Raw genomic sequence first — 17867 nt, 5'->3', positions numbered from 1 at the left:
CGCTCCCTGAGAAGAGTAAGGTAAATTGACAGGAGAGCATCTCCTGGCTACAGCATAGTATGAAAACTGTAGTATATCCACTTGTGACCTTGTTCTTGTGCCCTCACATTTACTTACCTCAGTCATGTAGGACAAAGCCTAAGGTAGACAGGTGTGTGTAAGGGTGGGGGGAAAGAAGCCCACCTGAGCAGCTGGAAAATGAAATGCAGTGGGCTGCATTCTGTGGTGTTCCCCCGACCCCCACTTTTCTGTATGATTGTAGTATAAAGAATAAAAGCGCATCCTGGACACTGAGGCCTGTCCCTGCCTGGGGAGGGATGACAAACCTGTGAGTGTACCTGCCCAGCTTTGCAGACCTCCCATTCTTTTTGCCTTTCTCCTGCAGGTACATGCTGTATCATCTCCCTTTGTACCTGTGTGGCTGGGATTAATTTTGAGTTGTCTCGCTATCCTCGCTCTGTCTACGGGCTCCCTGAAGATATCAGCCATGGCTATGGCTGGTCCATGTTCTGTGCCTGGGGAGGCCTGGGACTTACTCTTCTGGCGGGATTCCTCTGCACACTGGCCCCTTCGCTCAATGCCTCTCGTACTGCTGTACAGAAACCCAGACAGGAAAATGGAGCTGTGTGACTTCAAAGGGTGCAGCAGAAGAGACTCCAGCAAATACAGCCTAGGTAAAGCTGTGGGTTAACAGTATTGTGGGAGGGCATTTCTGCCCAGTCACTGAGGGTGGTGCTATACCTGTGGAACAAACTAGGGTTGCTGAAGGTGTTTGCCCTAGTCCTGTGGCAAGTACCACCCTGTGAGTCTCCTGCCACACAATGTGTTGTGGATGTAGACTCTACAAGCAGCCAGGGTTTGACTGTGTAGTGACTTTTGCTCATTAAGAGGGAGTTCAACTTTTATATGCAAGGGATTATCTGAAACACTAACTACAACTCCTTTGTTCTGATCCAGTAGTGGTGGACTCTAGTCCATTATAAACATATAGCCACATGGTTTGGCTGACACTTTGGCTCAGCCCTCCATTTCAAAAATACTGTGGGGATCTAGACAGGGGTTAGGGCAAAGAGCAATTTGTTCATCCTCAGTATTGACTTTTCTGCTTCAAAAAGTGAGGCTTGCTCCAAAGTGAGCGCACCATCTCAGACCCTTCATGTAGCCCAATTCCATCACTTTGAGGAGGCAGCAACAACAAGCTAATGCACATGATCCCAGTTACAAGCAACATTCACTCACTATGAAACTGTTCTGCAAGGGGACAGAGGTTTAGTGCTGTGATAGAACAAAGAGTTTCAGCTGCTAGTCGAACACAAGGACTCAGCCTATCTTAGACATGTGATGACTCCTTGCAAGGAAAGAGCTCTCCATGTAAAGGAGTTAGCTTTTACTGTTGAGTTTGAGGAAAATGTGTTAACACCATGAAGATGGAGCAATCACAGCAGCTTGTTGCTGTAAGCCCAGAGGATTTATAACAATTTTCCCCAGAAACTTGGCTTATGCTCATTTCCTACACTGTCCCTGCAAAGGGTAATAGCCCAGCTTTGGCCCCAGTTGCCCATCTGGAGTGGGGGCTATAGCACCTGTGCACCTTTAATCTCAAGACCACAGTCTCAGTGGCCATGTGTTGTAACCAGCAGAGAACCTTTTTTGGGAAAGAATGGCTCATGAGCCCCTGGTAACCCACATCTGCACTAGGGCTAACTCAGGAACATGAGCTATGCTACTGCCAGGTACAGTTTCCTTTCATACATACCTCCTGTCCCCATCCACCACCCCTCACACAAAAAAGTGCACAGGCACTAAGAGGGATGTTTACAGTGTTTCTCTAACACACCTGAATGGCATGCAAGAAACAGTGCTAAAGTCAGTGTATTTATAAAGTGTCATTTTTAAATGCAGGTTGTGATTCTCAACTGGCATTAAAGTACTGAAAAACTTTAATTTATTGGCTAGTTCTTTCCACAGAGTAACTACTAACTCTACCTGCACACCACAGCCCTACATTAACAGGTGGAGAGAGGGGTACAACAGGGAAGAATTCTGTGTGGAATTGGGAGCAAGGAGGCAAAAACATTTACAAAGGAGAGGCAGAGGTATGGAACACATACATGCCCCTAACTAAAGTCACCAGAACTACTAGATGGGCTCCTCTTAGCTGTTTGCTTGCGAAGTGAAAGAACTGTTGATGTGCTGAGAGGACCTCGCTTCCCTTTTACCTTCAGCCCAAGGGTTGATTTAAAGTACATTTATTTCCCAGAAAATATGATTGCCTGTCACTCCTACTCCACAGCGAGTAGCTCTAAAATAAAAGCAGTTACTCTCAACATAGGATTGAAGCCTGTCCCAGCCCAAGACAGACTTCAAGACCACTTCACATTCATGGGAGGAATGAATTATTTTCCGTAGAGCATTACTGAAGCAAGGGTTTTTTTTAAGGGAGACAAAAATTTTAATTTTTTTTTTCCAACACACGCACAATATGACCGTTTGGTCCAGTCCTCTTAAATTCTAACCTTTCCAATTCTGCCAAGGCCACAGTATTTAGGCATAGTATTGCAGATTGGCTTTTTTCTTGGCCTGAACTTCCAGGATTCCTTCCATGTAGTCCTCATGGGTGAGCTCCGTGGCTCCACGTCGAAGTGCGATCATCCCCTACCCCAAATAAGAAAGAATAGTTAAGAGTGTGTTGGCCAGGAACCAGATCCACCTGTCATATTTCATCCCAGCCCAAGCCTGCCTCTTTCTGCCTTCTCAGCATCTACTGTAGCAGTCTGAGGGAGCAGTAAACAGGCCGTTAACTGATACTCACTGCTTCCACACACACAGCCTTGCACTGTGCTCCATTGAAGTCATCTGTGCAGCGAGCTAGCTCTTCATAATTCACATCAGGGCTGAAACAAACAACCAACCAAATAAAACCCCACAATTCCATTGAAAAGTAAGGTGTGGAGTGTTCATAGAACACCCACCATCAAGTTCTACAGGGAGACAGAGGCAGAAGGAAGACCTTAAGGAGAAAACAGTTTGAGATTCTTTCCATAATGCCCCATCCTCCCGCAAGGGGCTGGGCTTCTCTTTCATACCTGACATTCATCTTGCGTGAATGGATCTGCATAATCCTAGCTCGGGCCTCCTCATTGGGCATTGGGAACTCAATCTTGCGGTCTAGGCGTCCAGAGCGGAGCAGAGCAGGGTCCAAGATATCCACGCGGTTGGTTGCAGCAATCACCTACAGAAGAGCAAGATCATCATCCTGAGGCTCCTGGAAAGCAGACACTCTTTTGGGCCAAGCAGCAGCAGGTCCCACCCAACAGCAACAGGAGTTGTGGGAAGCAAAGCAACCCAGCAGACTGCTCTGCCCCACTACAACATGGAGGAATGAGAACACCCTGCCCAGCCCACTCCCCTCAGTGATGCAAGGCTTGAGGGACGGTAGCAGGCTGGGGCCAGGTAGGGAGCTCTATCCTGTCCTAAGGACAGTTGAAGCAGCCACTGCAGAGTGTGGGTCAGCTGCCCCAAACTGTCCTATGGGCCGGTCAGCTCTGGTTCTGGGCTCCCTTGCCTAACAGGATCCACCAGCTCTTTTGTGCCCTCATAATCACATTTCCCACAAAGGGCTTTCAGTCCCCAATGTGTGCTCCTGTAGAGTCCATTTGGGCTTGATAATACCAGGAGTGCCTCTGACAGGGAAAGTTACCTTGACCTGTGTGTTGGGCTGGAATCCATCAAGCTGGTTCAGAAGTTCCAGCATGGTCCTCTGCACTTCCCGGTCACCAGCTTTCTCGCTGTCAAATCTGGAGAAAGAATATGGGAAACTGGAGTCAACTCTGCTCATGCCTGTAACTCCTCATTCCACCTGTATTACCCCAACAGCAGCATCACCCATCTTCATGAAAACAGCTGATGTATCAGATATACTCTAGGCCCAAACCATTTAAGCCAGAAAGGTTTAATATTGTCTGCACCAATGCAGTAGGTAAATTGCAATAGCAGGTACCTGCCAACAATGCGTGCAATCCAGATTTGCACTGAGGTAGAACCACTGCTGGCTGGTAATACAATGGATCCTTACCCTGGTGGCTCTTGCTACCCAGTCCCAATAGCTGGGTAACAAACTGAGCTGGCAAGAGGGACCATATTACTGATACAGGAAACAAGTAAGTCTGAAATGATCCCACCCACTAACCTGTGCTAACTGCACCCAGGTAGAGCCCCACCCTAAAACTCATCCCCAGCCCCATGATCCTGGAAATTCACTCTGGTTCTCACAGCAGGGCCTGCAGTTCTCACCTCTTGGTGCCAATAGCATCCAGCTCATCAATGAAGATGATAGAAGGAGCTTTCTCCTTGGCCAGTGCAAAGGCATCTCGCACCAGCTTGGCTCCGTCTCCAATGAACATCTGCACCAACTGTGGGCCAGCCAGCTTCAGGAATGTTGCCTGGGAAAAAGTCAGGCACAGTGTGAGATGACGACACTGTGCAACAACCCTTTACTCCCTTCACAACACAGGGGTTGAAGTCTATCATGCCTTGCCTTAAGGCAGGGTGCCCAAACTGTAGTACATGAGGCATCTCTGGGGGGTACATGGGAGAAATTGTATAATGGTGGATTATTTTATTTATTGCATTTTCCTAATAGGCTACTCAGACAAAGCTTTAAAACTCAGCAGGAATTGGTTACATAAATTACAGTAGTTAATGTACTTCAAGATATACCAGTGAGAACATAGATACACAGAGATGCTGACATTCAGAGCCCTCACCTCCAAACACCATGGGTTCAGTTGCCTAGCAACTGTCCAGCCTAACTGAGCTAAAAAGGTGAGCAGTGTTTTGGGTTTTTTAATGTTTGTATTTGTTGCACTGTATCTGTATTTTAGAGAGTTTTTGTATGCGAGTCCCTTTGTTCAAGAACTTCTCCTAAACAATAAGAGCTAAAGACCAACACATTTGGTAGGCAGCTTCTGCTTACCCTAACTTAAAGAAAGGTCAGGGTTTGGTTGTGCCTGGAAAACAGGATGTCCCTGGAATTTGATTGCTTTCCATAATATGAAAAGGGAGGGGTCTGCAATGACCGCAGAGGACAGCTGTGCTACACAGGGACCACAGGAGGGCAGCCACCCCAGGAAGAGCATGGCCAGCTGGGGTCAGGCCTCTCCATACTGCCGGCCACCAGCCCAAGTAAGTGCCCTCCCCAGAAACTTCCAGTTGGGGGAGCCTCCTGCAAAAAGCCACCAGGCAGCACAACCTTAGCTCCCCCACAAGCCCAGGAGTGCGACCCTTGCTGCCATGACCATCCTCTGTAAGCCCCCTCCCATGACCTCACAGGTCCCCACCCTGTGCCCCTCCTTGCTCTGACTCCTGCACCCTCCCACATACTGCCCTGACTCCTGTGCCCCCACATGCCCACAGCCCTGAAGGACTCAAGCAACAATGTGTATATCTTTTAGTCTGTATATAACAATGAAGTATTTACTGATGGCTAGACACAGATAGTGTTAGGAAGCACACACAAAGTATCAGTGATGAGAAGTCTCAAGGTACACAGGTGAATGTGGAAGGGGAATACATAACAAGTAAATTTTGGGAACCTCTGTTGTAGGAGGATTCTCTTACTCAGACAATACCCAGGTGGGTAGGTTTGTGCATTCAATTCCACTTACCTTTGTCTGGGCAGCACATGCTCTAGCTAAGAGAGTCTTCCCTGTTCCAGGTGGCCCGTACATGAGCACACCTTTGGGGGGCTGGATACCCAGATTTTCAAACTTCTCCTTATGATTCATTGGCAGGACAATGGCCTCCACCAGCTGCAAAGACAGGAAAATATTAACTTCTACATCACACGTACTCCCCCGCCGCTAATTCAGCCCTCAACACAAAATCCCTAACCTGCCATGCCATGGAGCCAGACTGCATCAATTCCAAACTCAAATGCAGGGGGAAAGTCTACCTGTAGTCATATGACTCACTGACTGGACTCTAATGTACTCCTGTGGTTCCTATTACTCATAGTATCCGACTGCCTCACAATCTTCTATGCCTTTATCCTCACAACACTCCTATGATGTAAAGTAGTACTATTATTCTGACTATACGTATTCTCTTTGTGCCATCAATCCCTGTGACATGCTCAAGATCACACAGGAAGTCTCTGGAGGAGCAGGAAACAAACTGGAATTAGCTAACTGGACCATCCTTCCTCTGCTTGTCACCTCTTGGATCTGTTTATCGAGTCCCCCAATGTCACTGTATTGTTCTGTGGGCCTCTCGTCCACCTCCATAGCTTTCACTCTTGAGTCATATTCAGTAGGTAGAGTCTCCAGGATCAAGTAAGAGTCTTTGTTCACACCCTGCAAACACAAAGGCAATCTCTTAGACTGCAAATTTCTTGATAAAGATCCTTTCAGGTGACAGCTAAGAGTCGTATGTAGGTGAACTATTGGGTCAGGATATTATGGGAGTAAGTCGTTAGCGCACCAGGATTCCACAAAAACAATATGATGCAATTTTGTGATACAATGGCTTCTTAAGGTCTAGATGAATTAAAGACTAATATGGAGTCTAATCTTTAACTTTCCCATCTTAGCACATGTGAAAAGAAATGAGGGTGGGCAGTTTTATTAATTTATTCAGATGCCTAAACATGCACATAAGCACCTACTGGGATTTACAGAAACAAGCAAGCATGTTATATGCCTAAACTCCATTGATTTAAATGGGAGTTAGAGATTTAAATGCCTTTGTAAATCTGGCCCAGTGTACCTTGTCTGCACTAGACTTCTAAATGCATCAGTTAACATGCTAATATCTCCATTAAATCCTTATCCAAGAAAAGCCTTAGAAAAAATCTGATCAGGTCATTTCCTCATGAGAAGCCAGCCAAATATCAGATTTCCTGGCCAACGCCATGTGATCTATATATGCCAGTTATACTGCAACCACTCACCACTAGGTCTCCAGGCTTCAGCTTCTCAGCATCAACCAACCCTATCACAGGCAGGAAATATGTCTGTGGGGAAAAGGAATCAATGTAAACACAGCAGTCAGACAGTAGTGGATCCCCTTCCCCTACCTGCACTCTCCACACCTACCTAAGTTCACAGTTCTCACCTGGCGTGTTGAGGTTTTTATAACAGCACATTTGCCCTTTCTCTGGGAATCCAAGTCAATATTTGCCCCATCCTCTTCCTGGTCATTGGGGTCAACGTCCAGGAGCTGAAGACCAGGGGGCGGAGGGAAGGGAAAAAAAAGAGACATCATCAGAAGCAGAGTCAGGCTAGTCTAACTATCCCACCCTGGAATCACATCTCAAGGCTTCAGATATTGGGTTCCTAGTTTAAATAAAAATCACACAAATCATGGCAGAAACAAACAATCGACTATCTACCACCATCCACCAACGGTAAGATTCTGCCGGTAGCTAAAGCCCCTGGGAGAATTTACAGCTTCTTGAGTAGCTGAGCTCCCTGTCGTAGCAATGGGGCAACTGCTAAATCCTGGGGAAGGTTGGTGATGGCGGTGCCAGGGCTGCACTGCCCTGGTGGCTCCTGGCAGGAGGCTCCCTGGCTCCCTTAGCTAGTTGTGCTAGGCACCCTGCCCATTCCAGCATAACAAACCAATGCCAGTCTCATGTAAATTGGTTGAAAAAAGAATTATGAAACACTGAGGAAAACAAAACCAAGCACAGGTCCTGGAAAAGAAAGTTATCATCCCCCAGCCCAGACACCTCTCCTCCAGAGGCCAGTTCTAGGGCCCTCCGCAAGACACCTTGCCTAGGCCCAGTTGCACCTCCTTGCCTAGACACCTAAAAATACTCCCACCCTGACACCTGTCTCCATCTTTCCCCAGAGCCCAGGGATCCAGAGGGATAAGCAAGCAGCCTGATGCTTGGTCCCAGGATTGCATGGAATTTCCTGCAAGCCACCCTCCCCATCCTTCAGGGCATACTGGGAACTGCACTTGCCAGGAATTCTCTGGGTCCCTCTTCCATCCCACAGCAGTATTTTCTATATGCAAACTGGGTTCTGCTGAGTCCAGCAGCCCCTAGTGGCAGCTAACACAGTGCAGCCTATTTCTACAGGGGAAAGGACATTCTGTACACAACTAAGTTTCTGCAAAAATCTGCACTGTGCAGTAGTACAGACATCTCCCAGGATAACTACAGCTTATTTCCATAAGAGAAGGGCAATAAGGTACATCAGGATATGTCTACACTAGAGAGATCTCAGCAGCATAACTACAGCTGTGCCACTATTGTGCTTCAGTAGACAACTGCCGCAGCAACAGAAGTTCTTCTCTTGGTGTAGTAAATCTACTTCAGTGAGAGCTGGTGGGTAGTTTGACAGAAATCTTCTGTTGACCTAGGGGACTTAGACCTAGTGTTGACCTAATGACTTAGAACCCTACTCACCCAGGCTTAGACTGGCTTCTCTCTCTCTCTCTCAGGAGGTACATTTTTCAGACCCCTGAGTAATGTAGCTCAGTTAATTTAACTTTAATGCCTGCCAACCCTCAGTATAAAGCACTTTTATACTGAAGGAACTACACCCACTAGAGACCACTATATCAGTAGAAACATTACTCCCATAATCAAAACCGTTACAAAGATTGTGTATAGACCAAGCCTTACGCATGTGCTAACTGTTCCCATTTGTCAGACTGGAAAATAAAGGGAGTAAAAACCAGGGGTCCCAAATCACATTGATTTCACACCATCCTTTATTTCACAGTCAGTGACTTCCTGCCAGTGGCACCTTTCAAAGTTAAAAGCTGTGTACACAAGAGGGTATTACTCCTGACACTACTCTAAAACGGTACAACACTCACCTCAATGACATTGGAAACGAGGTAAGGAAGGGTTTTGTTCACTTTGATCTTCTCACTGTTCTCCTTGATTTTATCTTTCATGGCCTGCAGCTCATGGGTAACTCTCAGCACCTCACTCTTCATTATCTGAAATCAGCACAGATTAGGAATAACCTCACCCGAACAAAGCAACAAACACATAATGCATCACCCCAGAAACACAGTAACAGAATATCATAACTTTTAAACACAAATAATTTCAAGTTAAGTTTTATGAGGCATTTATGAATTTTAACATTTAAAATTGTGGGTTTCTCCCCTAATCTGTTTGGTGTGTTGCTGGGAGACAAGAATTTCAATAGGTGAAACCTTAGTGCTTTATTATTTTCCCTATAAAACAGAGTCTACAATAAAAAACAGTTTAAACAGATGCAGCAGGAGGAATAATTTACAGTCTTCTTTTAAAAGCAGTACACTGACTAATATTTAATGAGCAACACTGACTTGTGTGTTTTCAACCACACACAATTTTGTTTCAGGCGCCAGCTTGGACCTATGCTGACATCCAAAGTCTCAAATTTCATGTGACGCTAATCATATGTCAGATAATAAATTGCCAGTATATAAAAAAAAACCCATCATCCAGTAATAGCATGGGTAAGTTTGTAATCAGAACCAGCAAATTCCAGAAGGACTCCACAGAAGAAAAGATTACTCAGTTTAGTTACAAACAAGTTCTTTTTCATCTTGTTCAGAATAAACACTTCACTGATGTGGTTAAATCATTATGACCAAGTTACGACTGTGCAAGAGCAGATGCTGGTGGAGCCGTGTTTCCCAAATTTAAAACATTCTGGTACCCCTTTCAGGATTTGCACCTTACAGGCATACAACCTCTCCCAGTGCTTATCTCCTGATTTTTAGTAATTTATTTTCTGCCATGGACCCCTGGAAATCCTTTCGCGTACCACACTTTCGGAAACACCGTACCAGAGGGTTGCTGGACACATTGTAATTGAACAGTGTAAAAAAAACATTAATGGAAAATATGTGATGTCCTGATGGGTGGAACAATGTGCACAATGATCCAGCAATACATGCTTGTGTGACAAAAGAAAATAGGGCTTACTTACTATCTTAAAGAAACTGATACATCATGAAATCACCATTCCTCCTCTAACCCAAAATACATAATAGCAATAAAAGCTACAACAAACTGAGCAAAAACAGCTTAGCTTAGCATAGCTCTGTCACACACAATACTGCAAATTTACCAAACATGAGAAGAAAATCCAAAGAACCTCAAACTCATACATAACATGTAGGTGAGGTGCTCAAATGATTCATGTTTAGCTAAAGACTTAAGACTTAAGTACAACTCCAGGAGTAAAGGAAAATAATGATGAAATTGCAAAATACTTCTGTAACAGTATTTTGTTTCAGCATCATTCAAGACAGCAGAGGATACAAACCAATTCTCCCAAGACGAACAAAGGTATTCAGTAATTGCCATTTCAAACTTATTATTAAGAACTGGGCTATTCTGATGACAATTTGCAAAGAAAATCATGAGAGAGACTGAAGTACCATAGCCAAATGGTCAATATTATATTAAAGAGAAATGCAGAAAATAGCCTGAACATACTAAGCCTATTTCCACGGTCATAAACAAACTGCAGAAAGATACTGCTCTAAAAACTTCAGGACACTGAAGACAGAAACGCACTGCAACACTTTACTCCACCACCTGCCTTTCTCCCTGATATTCTCAAACCAAAATACTAGGGTAGATGCCTAACTGCTGAAGATGCTGCCATGACAGGGTGGGCAAACTTTTTGGCCTGAGAGCCACACTGGGGTTTTGCAATTGTATGCAGGGCTAGGTAGGGAGGGGCCGTGCCCTCCCAAACAGCCAAGTGTGGCCATGGACCCCTTGTCACCATCTGATCCCCCCTCCCACTTCCCACCCCGATTGCACCTCTGCCACTTGGAGCATAGAGACTTGGTGGCAGGGCAAGCTAAGGCTGCTGGCAAGAGAGGCTAGAAGGGACTCAGGGCTAGTCTCCCTGGGCAGGAGCTCAGGAGCTGAACAGAAGGGTCCAGCAGGCTGGATGTGGCCCACCGCCCAGAGTTTATTTCCCTCTGTGCTATGACAGATGCATCTAGTAATCAGGGCAACCAAAATGCATTTTAGGGCTGGAGGTGAACCACTCAATCAGTGCATGTTGCTGACATTTTAAGGCCACACCGCTGAACTAAGCACTAGCTAAGTACATAAAACAAGTGTTTTTGAAGCACTAAATCAGCTTTTAACAACTGAGGGCACACAAAGAATATTTTCTCCATTTGGACTAATTCATTTAAATTGAGACAGAATTGAAAAAGCAGAAAATCCTGTCTTGCTCCTTCAGTCTCTGAGGGGGGGAAAAAAAGAAACAAGAAGGGAGGGGATGAGCTCAACTAGTTTTAAAAATCTAAAGGACAGCTAAGTACCTTGAAAATATGAGACAGTCACAAGTTAGTAGGAACTTACGCTCCAGTCACATTTTCTTAGGCATATTTGAAAATGTTAAGCACCTGTTGATAAATGTTTTGGATGCACAGACTTCTCTTAAGGTTGCTTTCTATATATGCTGTTTTGGATGCGCAGTTAAATTCCAGTTACCATCCTAAGGCAGCTTGATATATAATAAGAGTAAAAAGTTAGTATCCAATAAATTCATCATTTAAGATACCAGGAGTGTATAATTGTCAGCACTCAGAAAGCAACAAACATATATAGGTACAGTGTAGCTTTCTAGTTAGTGAAGAGGTATACCAAAACTAGCATACAGGTTCCGCTTAGTTGTAAATCAACATTTTAATGGTTATACCAACCAATGAGAATACAACTTCATCTAGAAAATAACTGACACTGTTATTAGTATTATCATTATTGTTCAACATCTTTATTAATGACCTGGATGAGGGGATGGATAGCACTCAGCAAATCTGCAGATGACACTAAGCTTGGGGAGAGAGGTAGATACGCTGGAGGTAGGGATAAAATCCAGACTGAACTAGACAAATTGGAGGATTGGGCCAAAAGAAATCTGATGATGTTCAACAAGGACAAGTGCAGAGTCCTGCACTTGGGACAGAAGATTCCCAAGCCTTGTTACTGGCTGGGGACCCCTTGGCTAAATAGCAGTGCAGCAGAAAAGGACCTGGGCATTACACTGGATGAGAGGCTGGATTTGAGTCAACAGTGTGACCTTGTAGTCAAGAAGGCTCACAGCAGATTCGGAAGCAAAATCTAGAGAAATTATTTTCCTTTACATGGCACTGGTGAGGCCACATCTTGAGTATTGTGTCCAGTTCTGGGCCCACAAGCAAAGAAAGAATGTGGATCACTGGGGAGGTTCCAGGGAAGAGCAACCGAAATGAGTGGGTGGCTGAAGCACATAACCTACAAGGAGAGGCCTGAGGGATTTGGGCTTATTTAGTTTGCACAACAGAAGACAGAGGGGTGATTTGATAGCAGCCTTCAACTTCCTGAAGTGGGGTTCTAAAGAGAATGGAGAGAGACTGTTCTCAGCAGTGATAGATGGCAGAAAAAGAAGCAATGGTCTCAAGTTACAGTGGGGGAGGTCTAAGTTGGATAAGGAGGAAAAACTATTACACCAGGAGGGTGGCAAAGTTCTGAAATGTATTACCTAGAGAGGTGGTGGAACCTCCATCCCTAGAGGTTTTTAAGTCCCGGCTTGACAAAGTCCTGGCTGGGATGATTTAGTTAGGGTTGATCCTGCTTTAGGCAGGGGGCTGGACTCGATGACCTCCTGAGGTCTCTTCCAGTCCTAGGATTCTATGATTCTATGAAGTACAAATGGAAAAGTTTATTAAAATTGATTATTTCAGTTGAGGCTTTCCACCAAAGATTTAAACTGCCTTGGTTTAAAACGATCTATCCCAGAAAATAACATGCTGAGCATTTCATGTAAGAGAAAGAAAGGGCTTGATGGACAGGTTCCTTAATTTTGGTGGCAATCCTCAGAGGACTGTTTAGGCTCCTCTTTACTCTGTTCCACAATAAAACAACAAGTGACACTGAAAGTGGCAAAGCTCAAATGCACATGAGGTAATGCATTCAAAATCAGAATTAACCTGCAAACCTAGAAGTGCCAGGATATCATAGAGGCAACTTGTTTTATTTGTTTTGAAAGAGGATCACACATGTACTTGAATGTTCCTGGTACTGCACAGTCACAACAGTTGTATTAAAGGCACAGGGGCTCTTCATCCACCTGTTTCAGAGCACATACTTGACAAGCACTCGGGGTCAAGAACAAGTGTCACTCTTCCCTACGGAACAGTAGGGCATATCTAGGAACACTAAGCAGGCTTTTATTACTTCCTTGTTTCCTGTGATTCAGAAGTTTGGGAATAAATAGTTTTCACTATGGAGAAAGGTAAATAATGGGGTCCCCCAGGATTCGTATTGGGAAATGTGCTGCTCAACATATGCATAAACAAGTCAGAAAAGGGTGTGAATAGGTGGTAAAACTGATGGGGGATACAAAATTACTTAGGATAGTTATATCAAAAGCCAATTGCAAACAGTTACAAAGGGATTTCATTAAACCAAATGACAGAGTGACAAAATTCAAAGAATTATCCCAACTATACATACAAAACAATCGTCTAGATTAGTTGTTTCTACCCAAGAAAGCGATATTGGAGTCATGGATAGTTTCATGAAAACATCTACGTAATTTGTAGGGACAGTCAAAAAAAATCTAACAGAGTGATAGGAACCATTAGAAAAGGGCTAAATAATTAAACTGTAAATATTATATAATTCCACTATAAAAACCCATGACAATTCCACCCCTTGAATACTGGAGTGCAGCTATGGTCATCCCTTAAAATAATTATATAATTGGTAGAGGTGCAGAGAAGGGCAACAAAAAAAATGAATAGGTGGATGGACAGCTTCCAAATGAGGAAACATTAAAATGACTGGGATTGTTCATCTTAGAAAAGATACTACCAAGTGAAGAGGAATAATATAATAAAAGGTTTATAAATTCATCAGTGCTACGGAGACAGCGAATATGGAAATGTTATTTACACCTTCATGTGGCACAAGAGCTAACAATAATTCCATGACATTAATAAATAGCAGGGTTGAAACAAACAAAAACAAGCATTTCTTTACAAAATGCAGTCAGCCTGTGAAACTCTGCCACAGGATACCGTGAAAAAAGAATGAGGTAAGTTCACAATGGCCATTAGCCAAAATGGTAACCGATGCAACACCATGCTCTGTGCATCCCTAAACCTCCCACTGCCAGAAGCTGGGATTGAACCTCAGTGCTGGACCACTTGAAATTGCCCTGTTCTGTTCACTTCCTTAGTAGTCTCTGGTACTACTCACTTCCAGAGATAAGATACTGGTCTAAGTGGACAATGGGACTGACCCTGTATAGCCATTCTTATGTTCTAATTCAAGCTGCTAGTTCAGATGAAATACTGAATTAGACCAGCGGTCCACAAACTTTTTACCTTGTCCCACCTTCATCCTTGTCTCCCCCCTTTGCTCCCCAGAGCAGGGCCATGAATCCATGAGGGAGACATGCAAAGGGGGCTGAAGCCTGAATTGAAGCCAAGGCCAGTGGCTGGGGCCCCAAGTCAGCAAAGATGGGGCAAACAATTGTGACCAAGAGCTGGGTGGTGCTCCCTTCCCAGCCCCTATGAGGGATGACTCAGGCATCAGCCATGCCCCTCCAAGGGTTCCTCCATGCTCTCCTAAGGGGGCACACTTTGGGGACCTTTGAACTAGAACTACAGCCTTTTCAAACCCCTTCCACTACTACCAACTCCTAAGCAAAATCTCCATTTCTTATCTCCTTCAAGCACTCAAAACTTCAATCCTTATTTTGCTGTTCTCAGCTAAGCACATCCTGTATGTTACACTCATCTATGTACCTAGAATTAGGGATGTAAAATCCTGTTTAATTGGTTAACCCGGTAAACGCTGGGTTTAACCAGTTAACTGAATAAACAGGTTTTGGGGCTGACCTTGTCTGCAATGCGGGGGCGGTGGCTGTAGCCAGCTGGAGCATTCTCCCCAGCCATCACCAACCTCGGGCCACTCTGGCATGGATGGCACACCCCTGCCTGCAGTGGCCCTGCAAGGCTAGGGCAACTCCCTGTCTGTGGCATCCCTACCTAAAATGTGCTCGAAATCCTTTTTGAAGATGTGTCTCTTCAAAAGGTCTACATGCCTACGTGTCTTCCTCCCAAGTATCAGCAAAACAGCTGAAATATTTTTATAAAGTATTAAATAAAACTCAATGGTACTAGTAACCCACCTGCTAATTCCCCTGCCACAGTTCTCCATTTGCTAACTATCAGGGACTTTGTAAGTGAAGAGAGCAACAATTCACTTATAACAAACAAAATCCCCATGCTGTTTTATTATAAGACAACATAAATTCATCCCTGGCTCTATATTTCTCAATACAGTAAATCCTCAGTTTAGCAGACTAATGGAGAAGAGGAGCGTCCACTATTCCCAAAAGTCCACTAAATGTGAGGGCTTACTGCCCACCCACCCACCTGCCCAGTCCCCCCCGCCCAAAGAAAACAAATGAACCCCAAAGAAAACAAAAAACACTGCCACTCACTAGAGCTGCTGTATGCATGCGGCTGGAGAGGCCACCACGTGTCCTGGAGGAGTCACTCTCTCCTCCCAACAGGGGTGAGGCGCATACGCGAGGGCCAGTCTGCCTGTGTACATGCCCCACCCCTGCTGGGAGGAGCACAGGGTGGCTCTGGCAGAGGAGGTGGCAGCTCCTCCAGGCAGCGGCAAGTGTCTCTCTCTTTTTTTTTCCCCTGGTGGTAGGGATGATTTTATGAACCCCAGCAGACTTGGGGAACAATGGGAGGATGTCCATTATTCCCTAAATTGGGAATTTACTGTACTGTTCTTTAGACTTGATTTTACAATGCAGAGACTCCTTCTGAATCTTGTGTACAGCCTGAGGCTCGGAACATCAGCAGCACTTACCTGGCAAAAATACAGGGTGGTGGCAGCAGGGTATGGGACGTGGTGCAGAGGGTAAGAAGAGCAGGCTGTATGGCCTTCTCTGGGGGAATAGGGGCATTTTAGAACTCACTACTCAAATTAAATTCCATAAGCATAAAAGCAATAAAACTATGAAATGCACATACCATTCAGATCATTAAAAGAGCACGCTTTCCAAGAATACAATTACAGAGAGCGTGCGCACTTTGCAAGAAGTACCAAGTGGTAACAACACAGATATGTGTTGGGAGGCGAGTGAGACAGACAGGACAATGCGTGTGTATGTCTTTCATACACATATGCATGTACACACTAACATGTACATTCTGTCTGTCACACTCCTCCAAACATATACAGTACTTGTATGGTACTGTCAGGGGAGAGATAGCTAAGTGGTTTGAGCGTTAGTTTTGTTTACCCAGGGTTGTGATTTCAATCCTTGAAGAGACCATTTAGAGGTCTAGGGTAAATAGATTTAAAAAAAAAAAAAAAAAAGTCAGGGAAGGTGCTTGATCCTGTGGAGAGGGCAGGGGACTGGACTTGATGACGTCCTGAGGTCTCTTCCAGCTCTACGAGATATATACAGTAGAACCTTGATTTACACAAGGGTTACATTGCCATGCCCTCTCATATAACCTGAATTTCACCTAAGTCAGGGTGGCTTTTTTTGCCAGTGGAATGCACATTCAGCAGCTGGGGAAGCAGCAGGAGCACCTGGATCTCCTTTTTGAATGGTAAGTCCTGGGGTTGGGAAAAGCAGTTGGGGAGGATTAAGCCTGGCACTGGGTTGGGGCCATCGGAGGGGAGGCAAGGGGGTAAACCTAGGGTGGGTTAGGAGTGCGGGTGGTAGGGAACTGAACCCAAGGTGTGCACAGAGTATTTGAACCAGGGCCAGAAGCGCCCGGGGCCACCACTTCCCCAGGGCTTGGTGCAGCCGGGAGGAGGCCTCTGCCCCAGTAAGAGGTGAGCCAGAGCTGTGCACAGGTGGTGAGTGGGGCTGAGGGGGAGGAGACTGAGCCAGGGCCACGTGGGGCTCGGGGAGGGAAATTTTAAGTTGCATTAATGCAAGTTAGGCACAACTTGAAGGTTTACTGGATACATATGTGTATCTCCAATGCAGCTACCACCACTGCTCTGCTGATTTGAGCAGAGCTTAAAACACCAGAGACTGCTGCTTTGTGCATCCGAGCTCCGGGACACTGCACAGGTGGTAGCCTATTACTGTAAAAATGCAATTGTCCCGTTCGTTTCTCCCCTCATCCCATTGGCAGGCCTGACTAGTTCCCCTGTGCCATGAAGCTCAGGCACTCCACGCCCTGGCCAGAAGACAAAAGCTAAAACCGGGTAGCACAGGGCCCTGCTCACAGCCCCTAGAAGTACCTGAGCAGAAGACCTGGCTCCAGGCTAGCAGGGCCCTGGGGGATCAGCGATCACAAGGGACTGGGCTCTTCCGCCTGTCCTGGACAACACACCCCGGCGAGCGGGCGGAGGCTGCTTTCGGGTCCCTGGCCAGAGTTCTCCGCTCCTGCTACAACTGTGCCTGGCCAACACCTCACTCCGCCTCTGTTTCCATTCAGAGCTGGGGGGCGGAGAGCCCTAAGCCGCTACCGTGTGCGACGGCTACAGCCCCACCTCCCGCCACCGCCTCACCTTGATCTCGCTGTCGAGCAGGCGGGTTCGTTGCACGATCTCCTCTGTGGACATCTTCAGCACCTCCTCACCAACGCCATCCTGGGGGACAGAGTCACCGTCATCGCCCGCCGAGCAGCCCGGGTCCCGCCCGCCGAACCCGCGGGGGGAACCAGCGCTACTCCCACTCGCCTGGCCGAGGGCGGCTCCCTCCCTCCAACAGCTCCCCCAGGTTCCAGCGCTGGTGCCCCAGAGCTCGGACTGCCGCCCGCTCCCAGCACCCGCCCGCCTTCACCTCAGCTTCATCCCAGACCGACGCCATCTTGTCCTGGATGAGTGGAAGTAAATGTGGCACCCGTCG

At 45.9% G+C, this 17867-nt stretch overlaps 2 protein-coding genes across 4 annotated transcripts in view; one reads left to right on the top strand and one right to left on the bottom strand.

The window, feature by feature from the left end:
• The window catches only part of LOC142014554 (transmembrane protein 178B-like), a 17473-nt gene extending 14877 nt beyond the window's left edge, over positions 1–2596 (top strand). Inside the window, exon 4 of the mRNA XM_074997260.1 lies at positions 386–2596. Within this exon, the coding sequence (XP_074853361.1) occupies positions 386–630 (245 nt within the window). The 3' untranslated portion in view covers positions 631–2596. The remainder of the gene's footprint in view (positions 1–385) is intronic.
• PSMC3 (proteasome 26S subunit, ATPase 3) overlaps positions 1–17867 on the bottom strand; it is a 24732-nt gene extending 6865 nt beyond the window's left edge. Inside the window, exons 1-13 of one of the 3 annotated variants that reach the window (XM_074997259.1) lie at positions 17802–17822; positions 17528–17608; positions 12504–12660; positions 8830–8955; positions 7114–7218; positions 6950–7012; positions 6216–6353; positions 5667–5810; positions 4294–4442; positions 3701–3797; positions 3087–3232; positions 2813–2894; positions 2413–2655 (exon numbers count right to left, since the gene is read on the bottom strand). In XM_074997259.1, the coding sequence (XP_074853360.1) occupies positions 2545–2655; positions 2813–2894; positions 3087–3232; positions 3701–3797; positions 4294–4442; positions 5667–5810; positions 6216–6353; positions 6950–7012; positions 7114–7218; positions 8830–8952 (1158 nt within the window). In that variant the 5' untranslated portion in view covers positions 8953–8955; positions 12504–12660; positions 17528–17608; positions 17802–17822 and the 3' untranslated portion in view covers positions 2413–2544. Of the gene's footprint in view, positions 1–2412; positions 2656–2812; positions 2895–3086; positions 3233–3700; positions 3798–4293; positions 4443–5666; positions 5811–6215; positions 6354–6949; positions 7013–7113; positions 7219–8829; positions 8956–12503; positions 12661–17527; positions 17609–17801 lie in introns of those variants that run through there. The other 2 variants (XM_074997258.1, XM_074997257.1) reach the window with 2 other exon arrangements.

This window comes from Carettochelys insculpta, chromosome 6 (assembly GCF_033958435.1).
Source record: "Carettochelys insculpta isolate YL-2023 chromosome 6, ASM3395843v1, whole genome shotgun sequence".
Lineage (NCBI taxonomy): Eukaryota > Metazoa > Chordata > Testudines > Carettochelyidae > Carettochelys > Carettochelys insculpta.
This window is presented reverse-complemented; position numbering and strand designations above follow the sequence as displayed.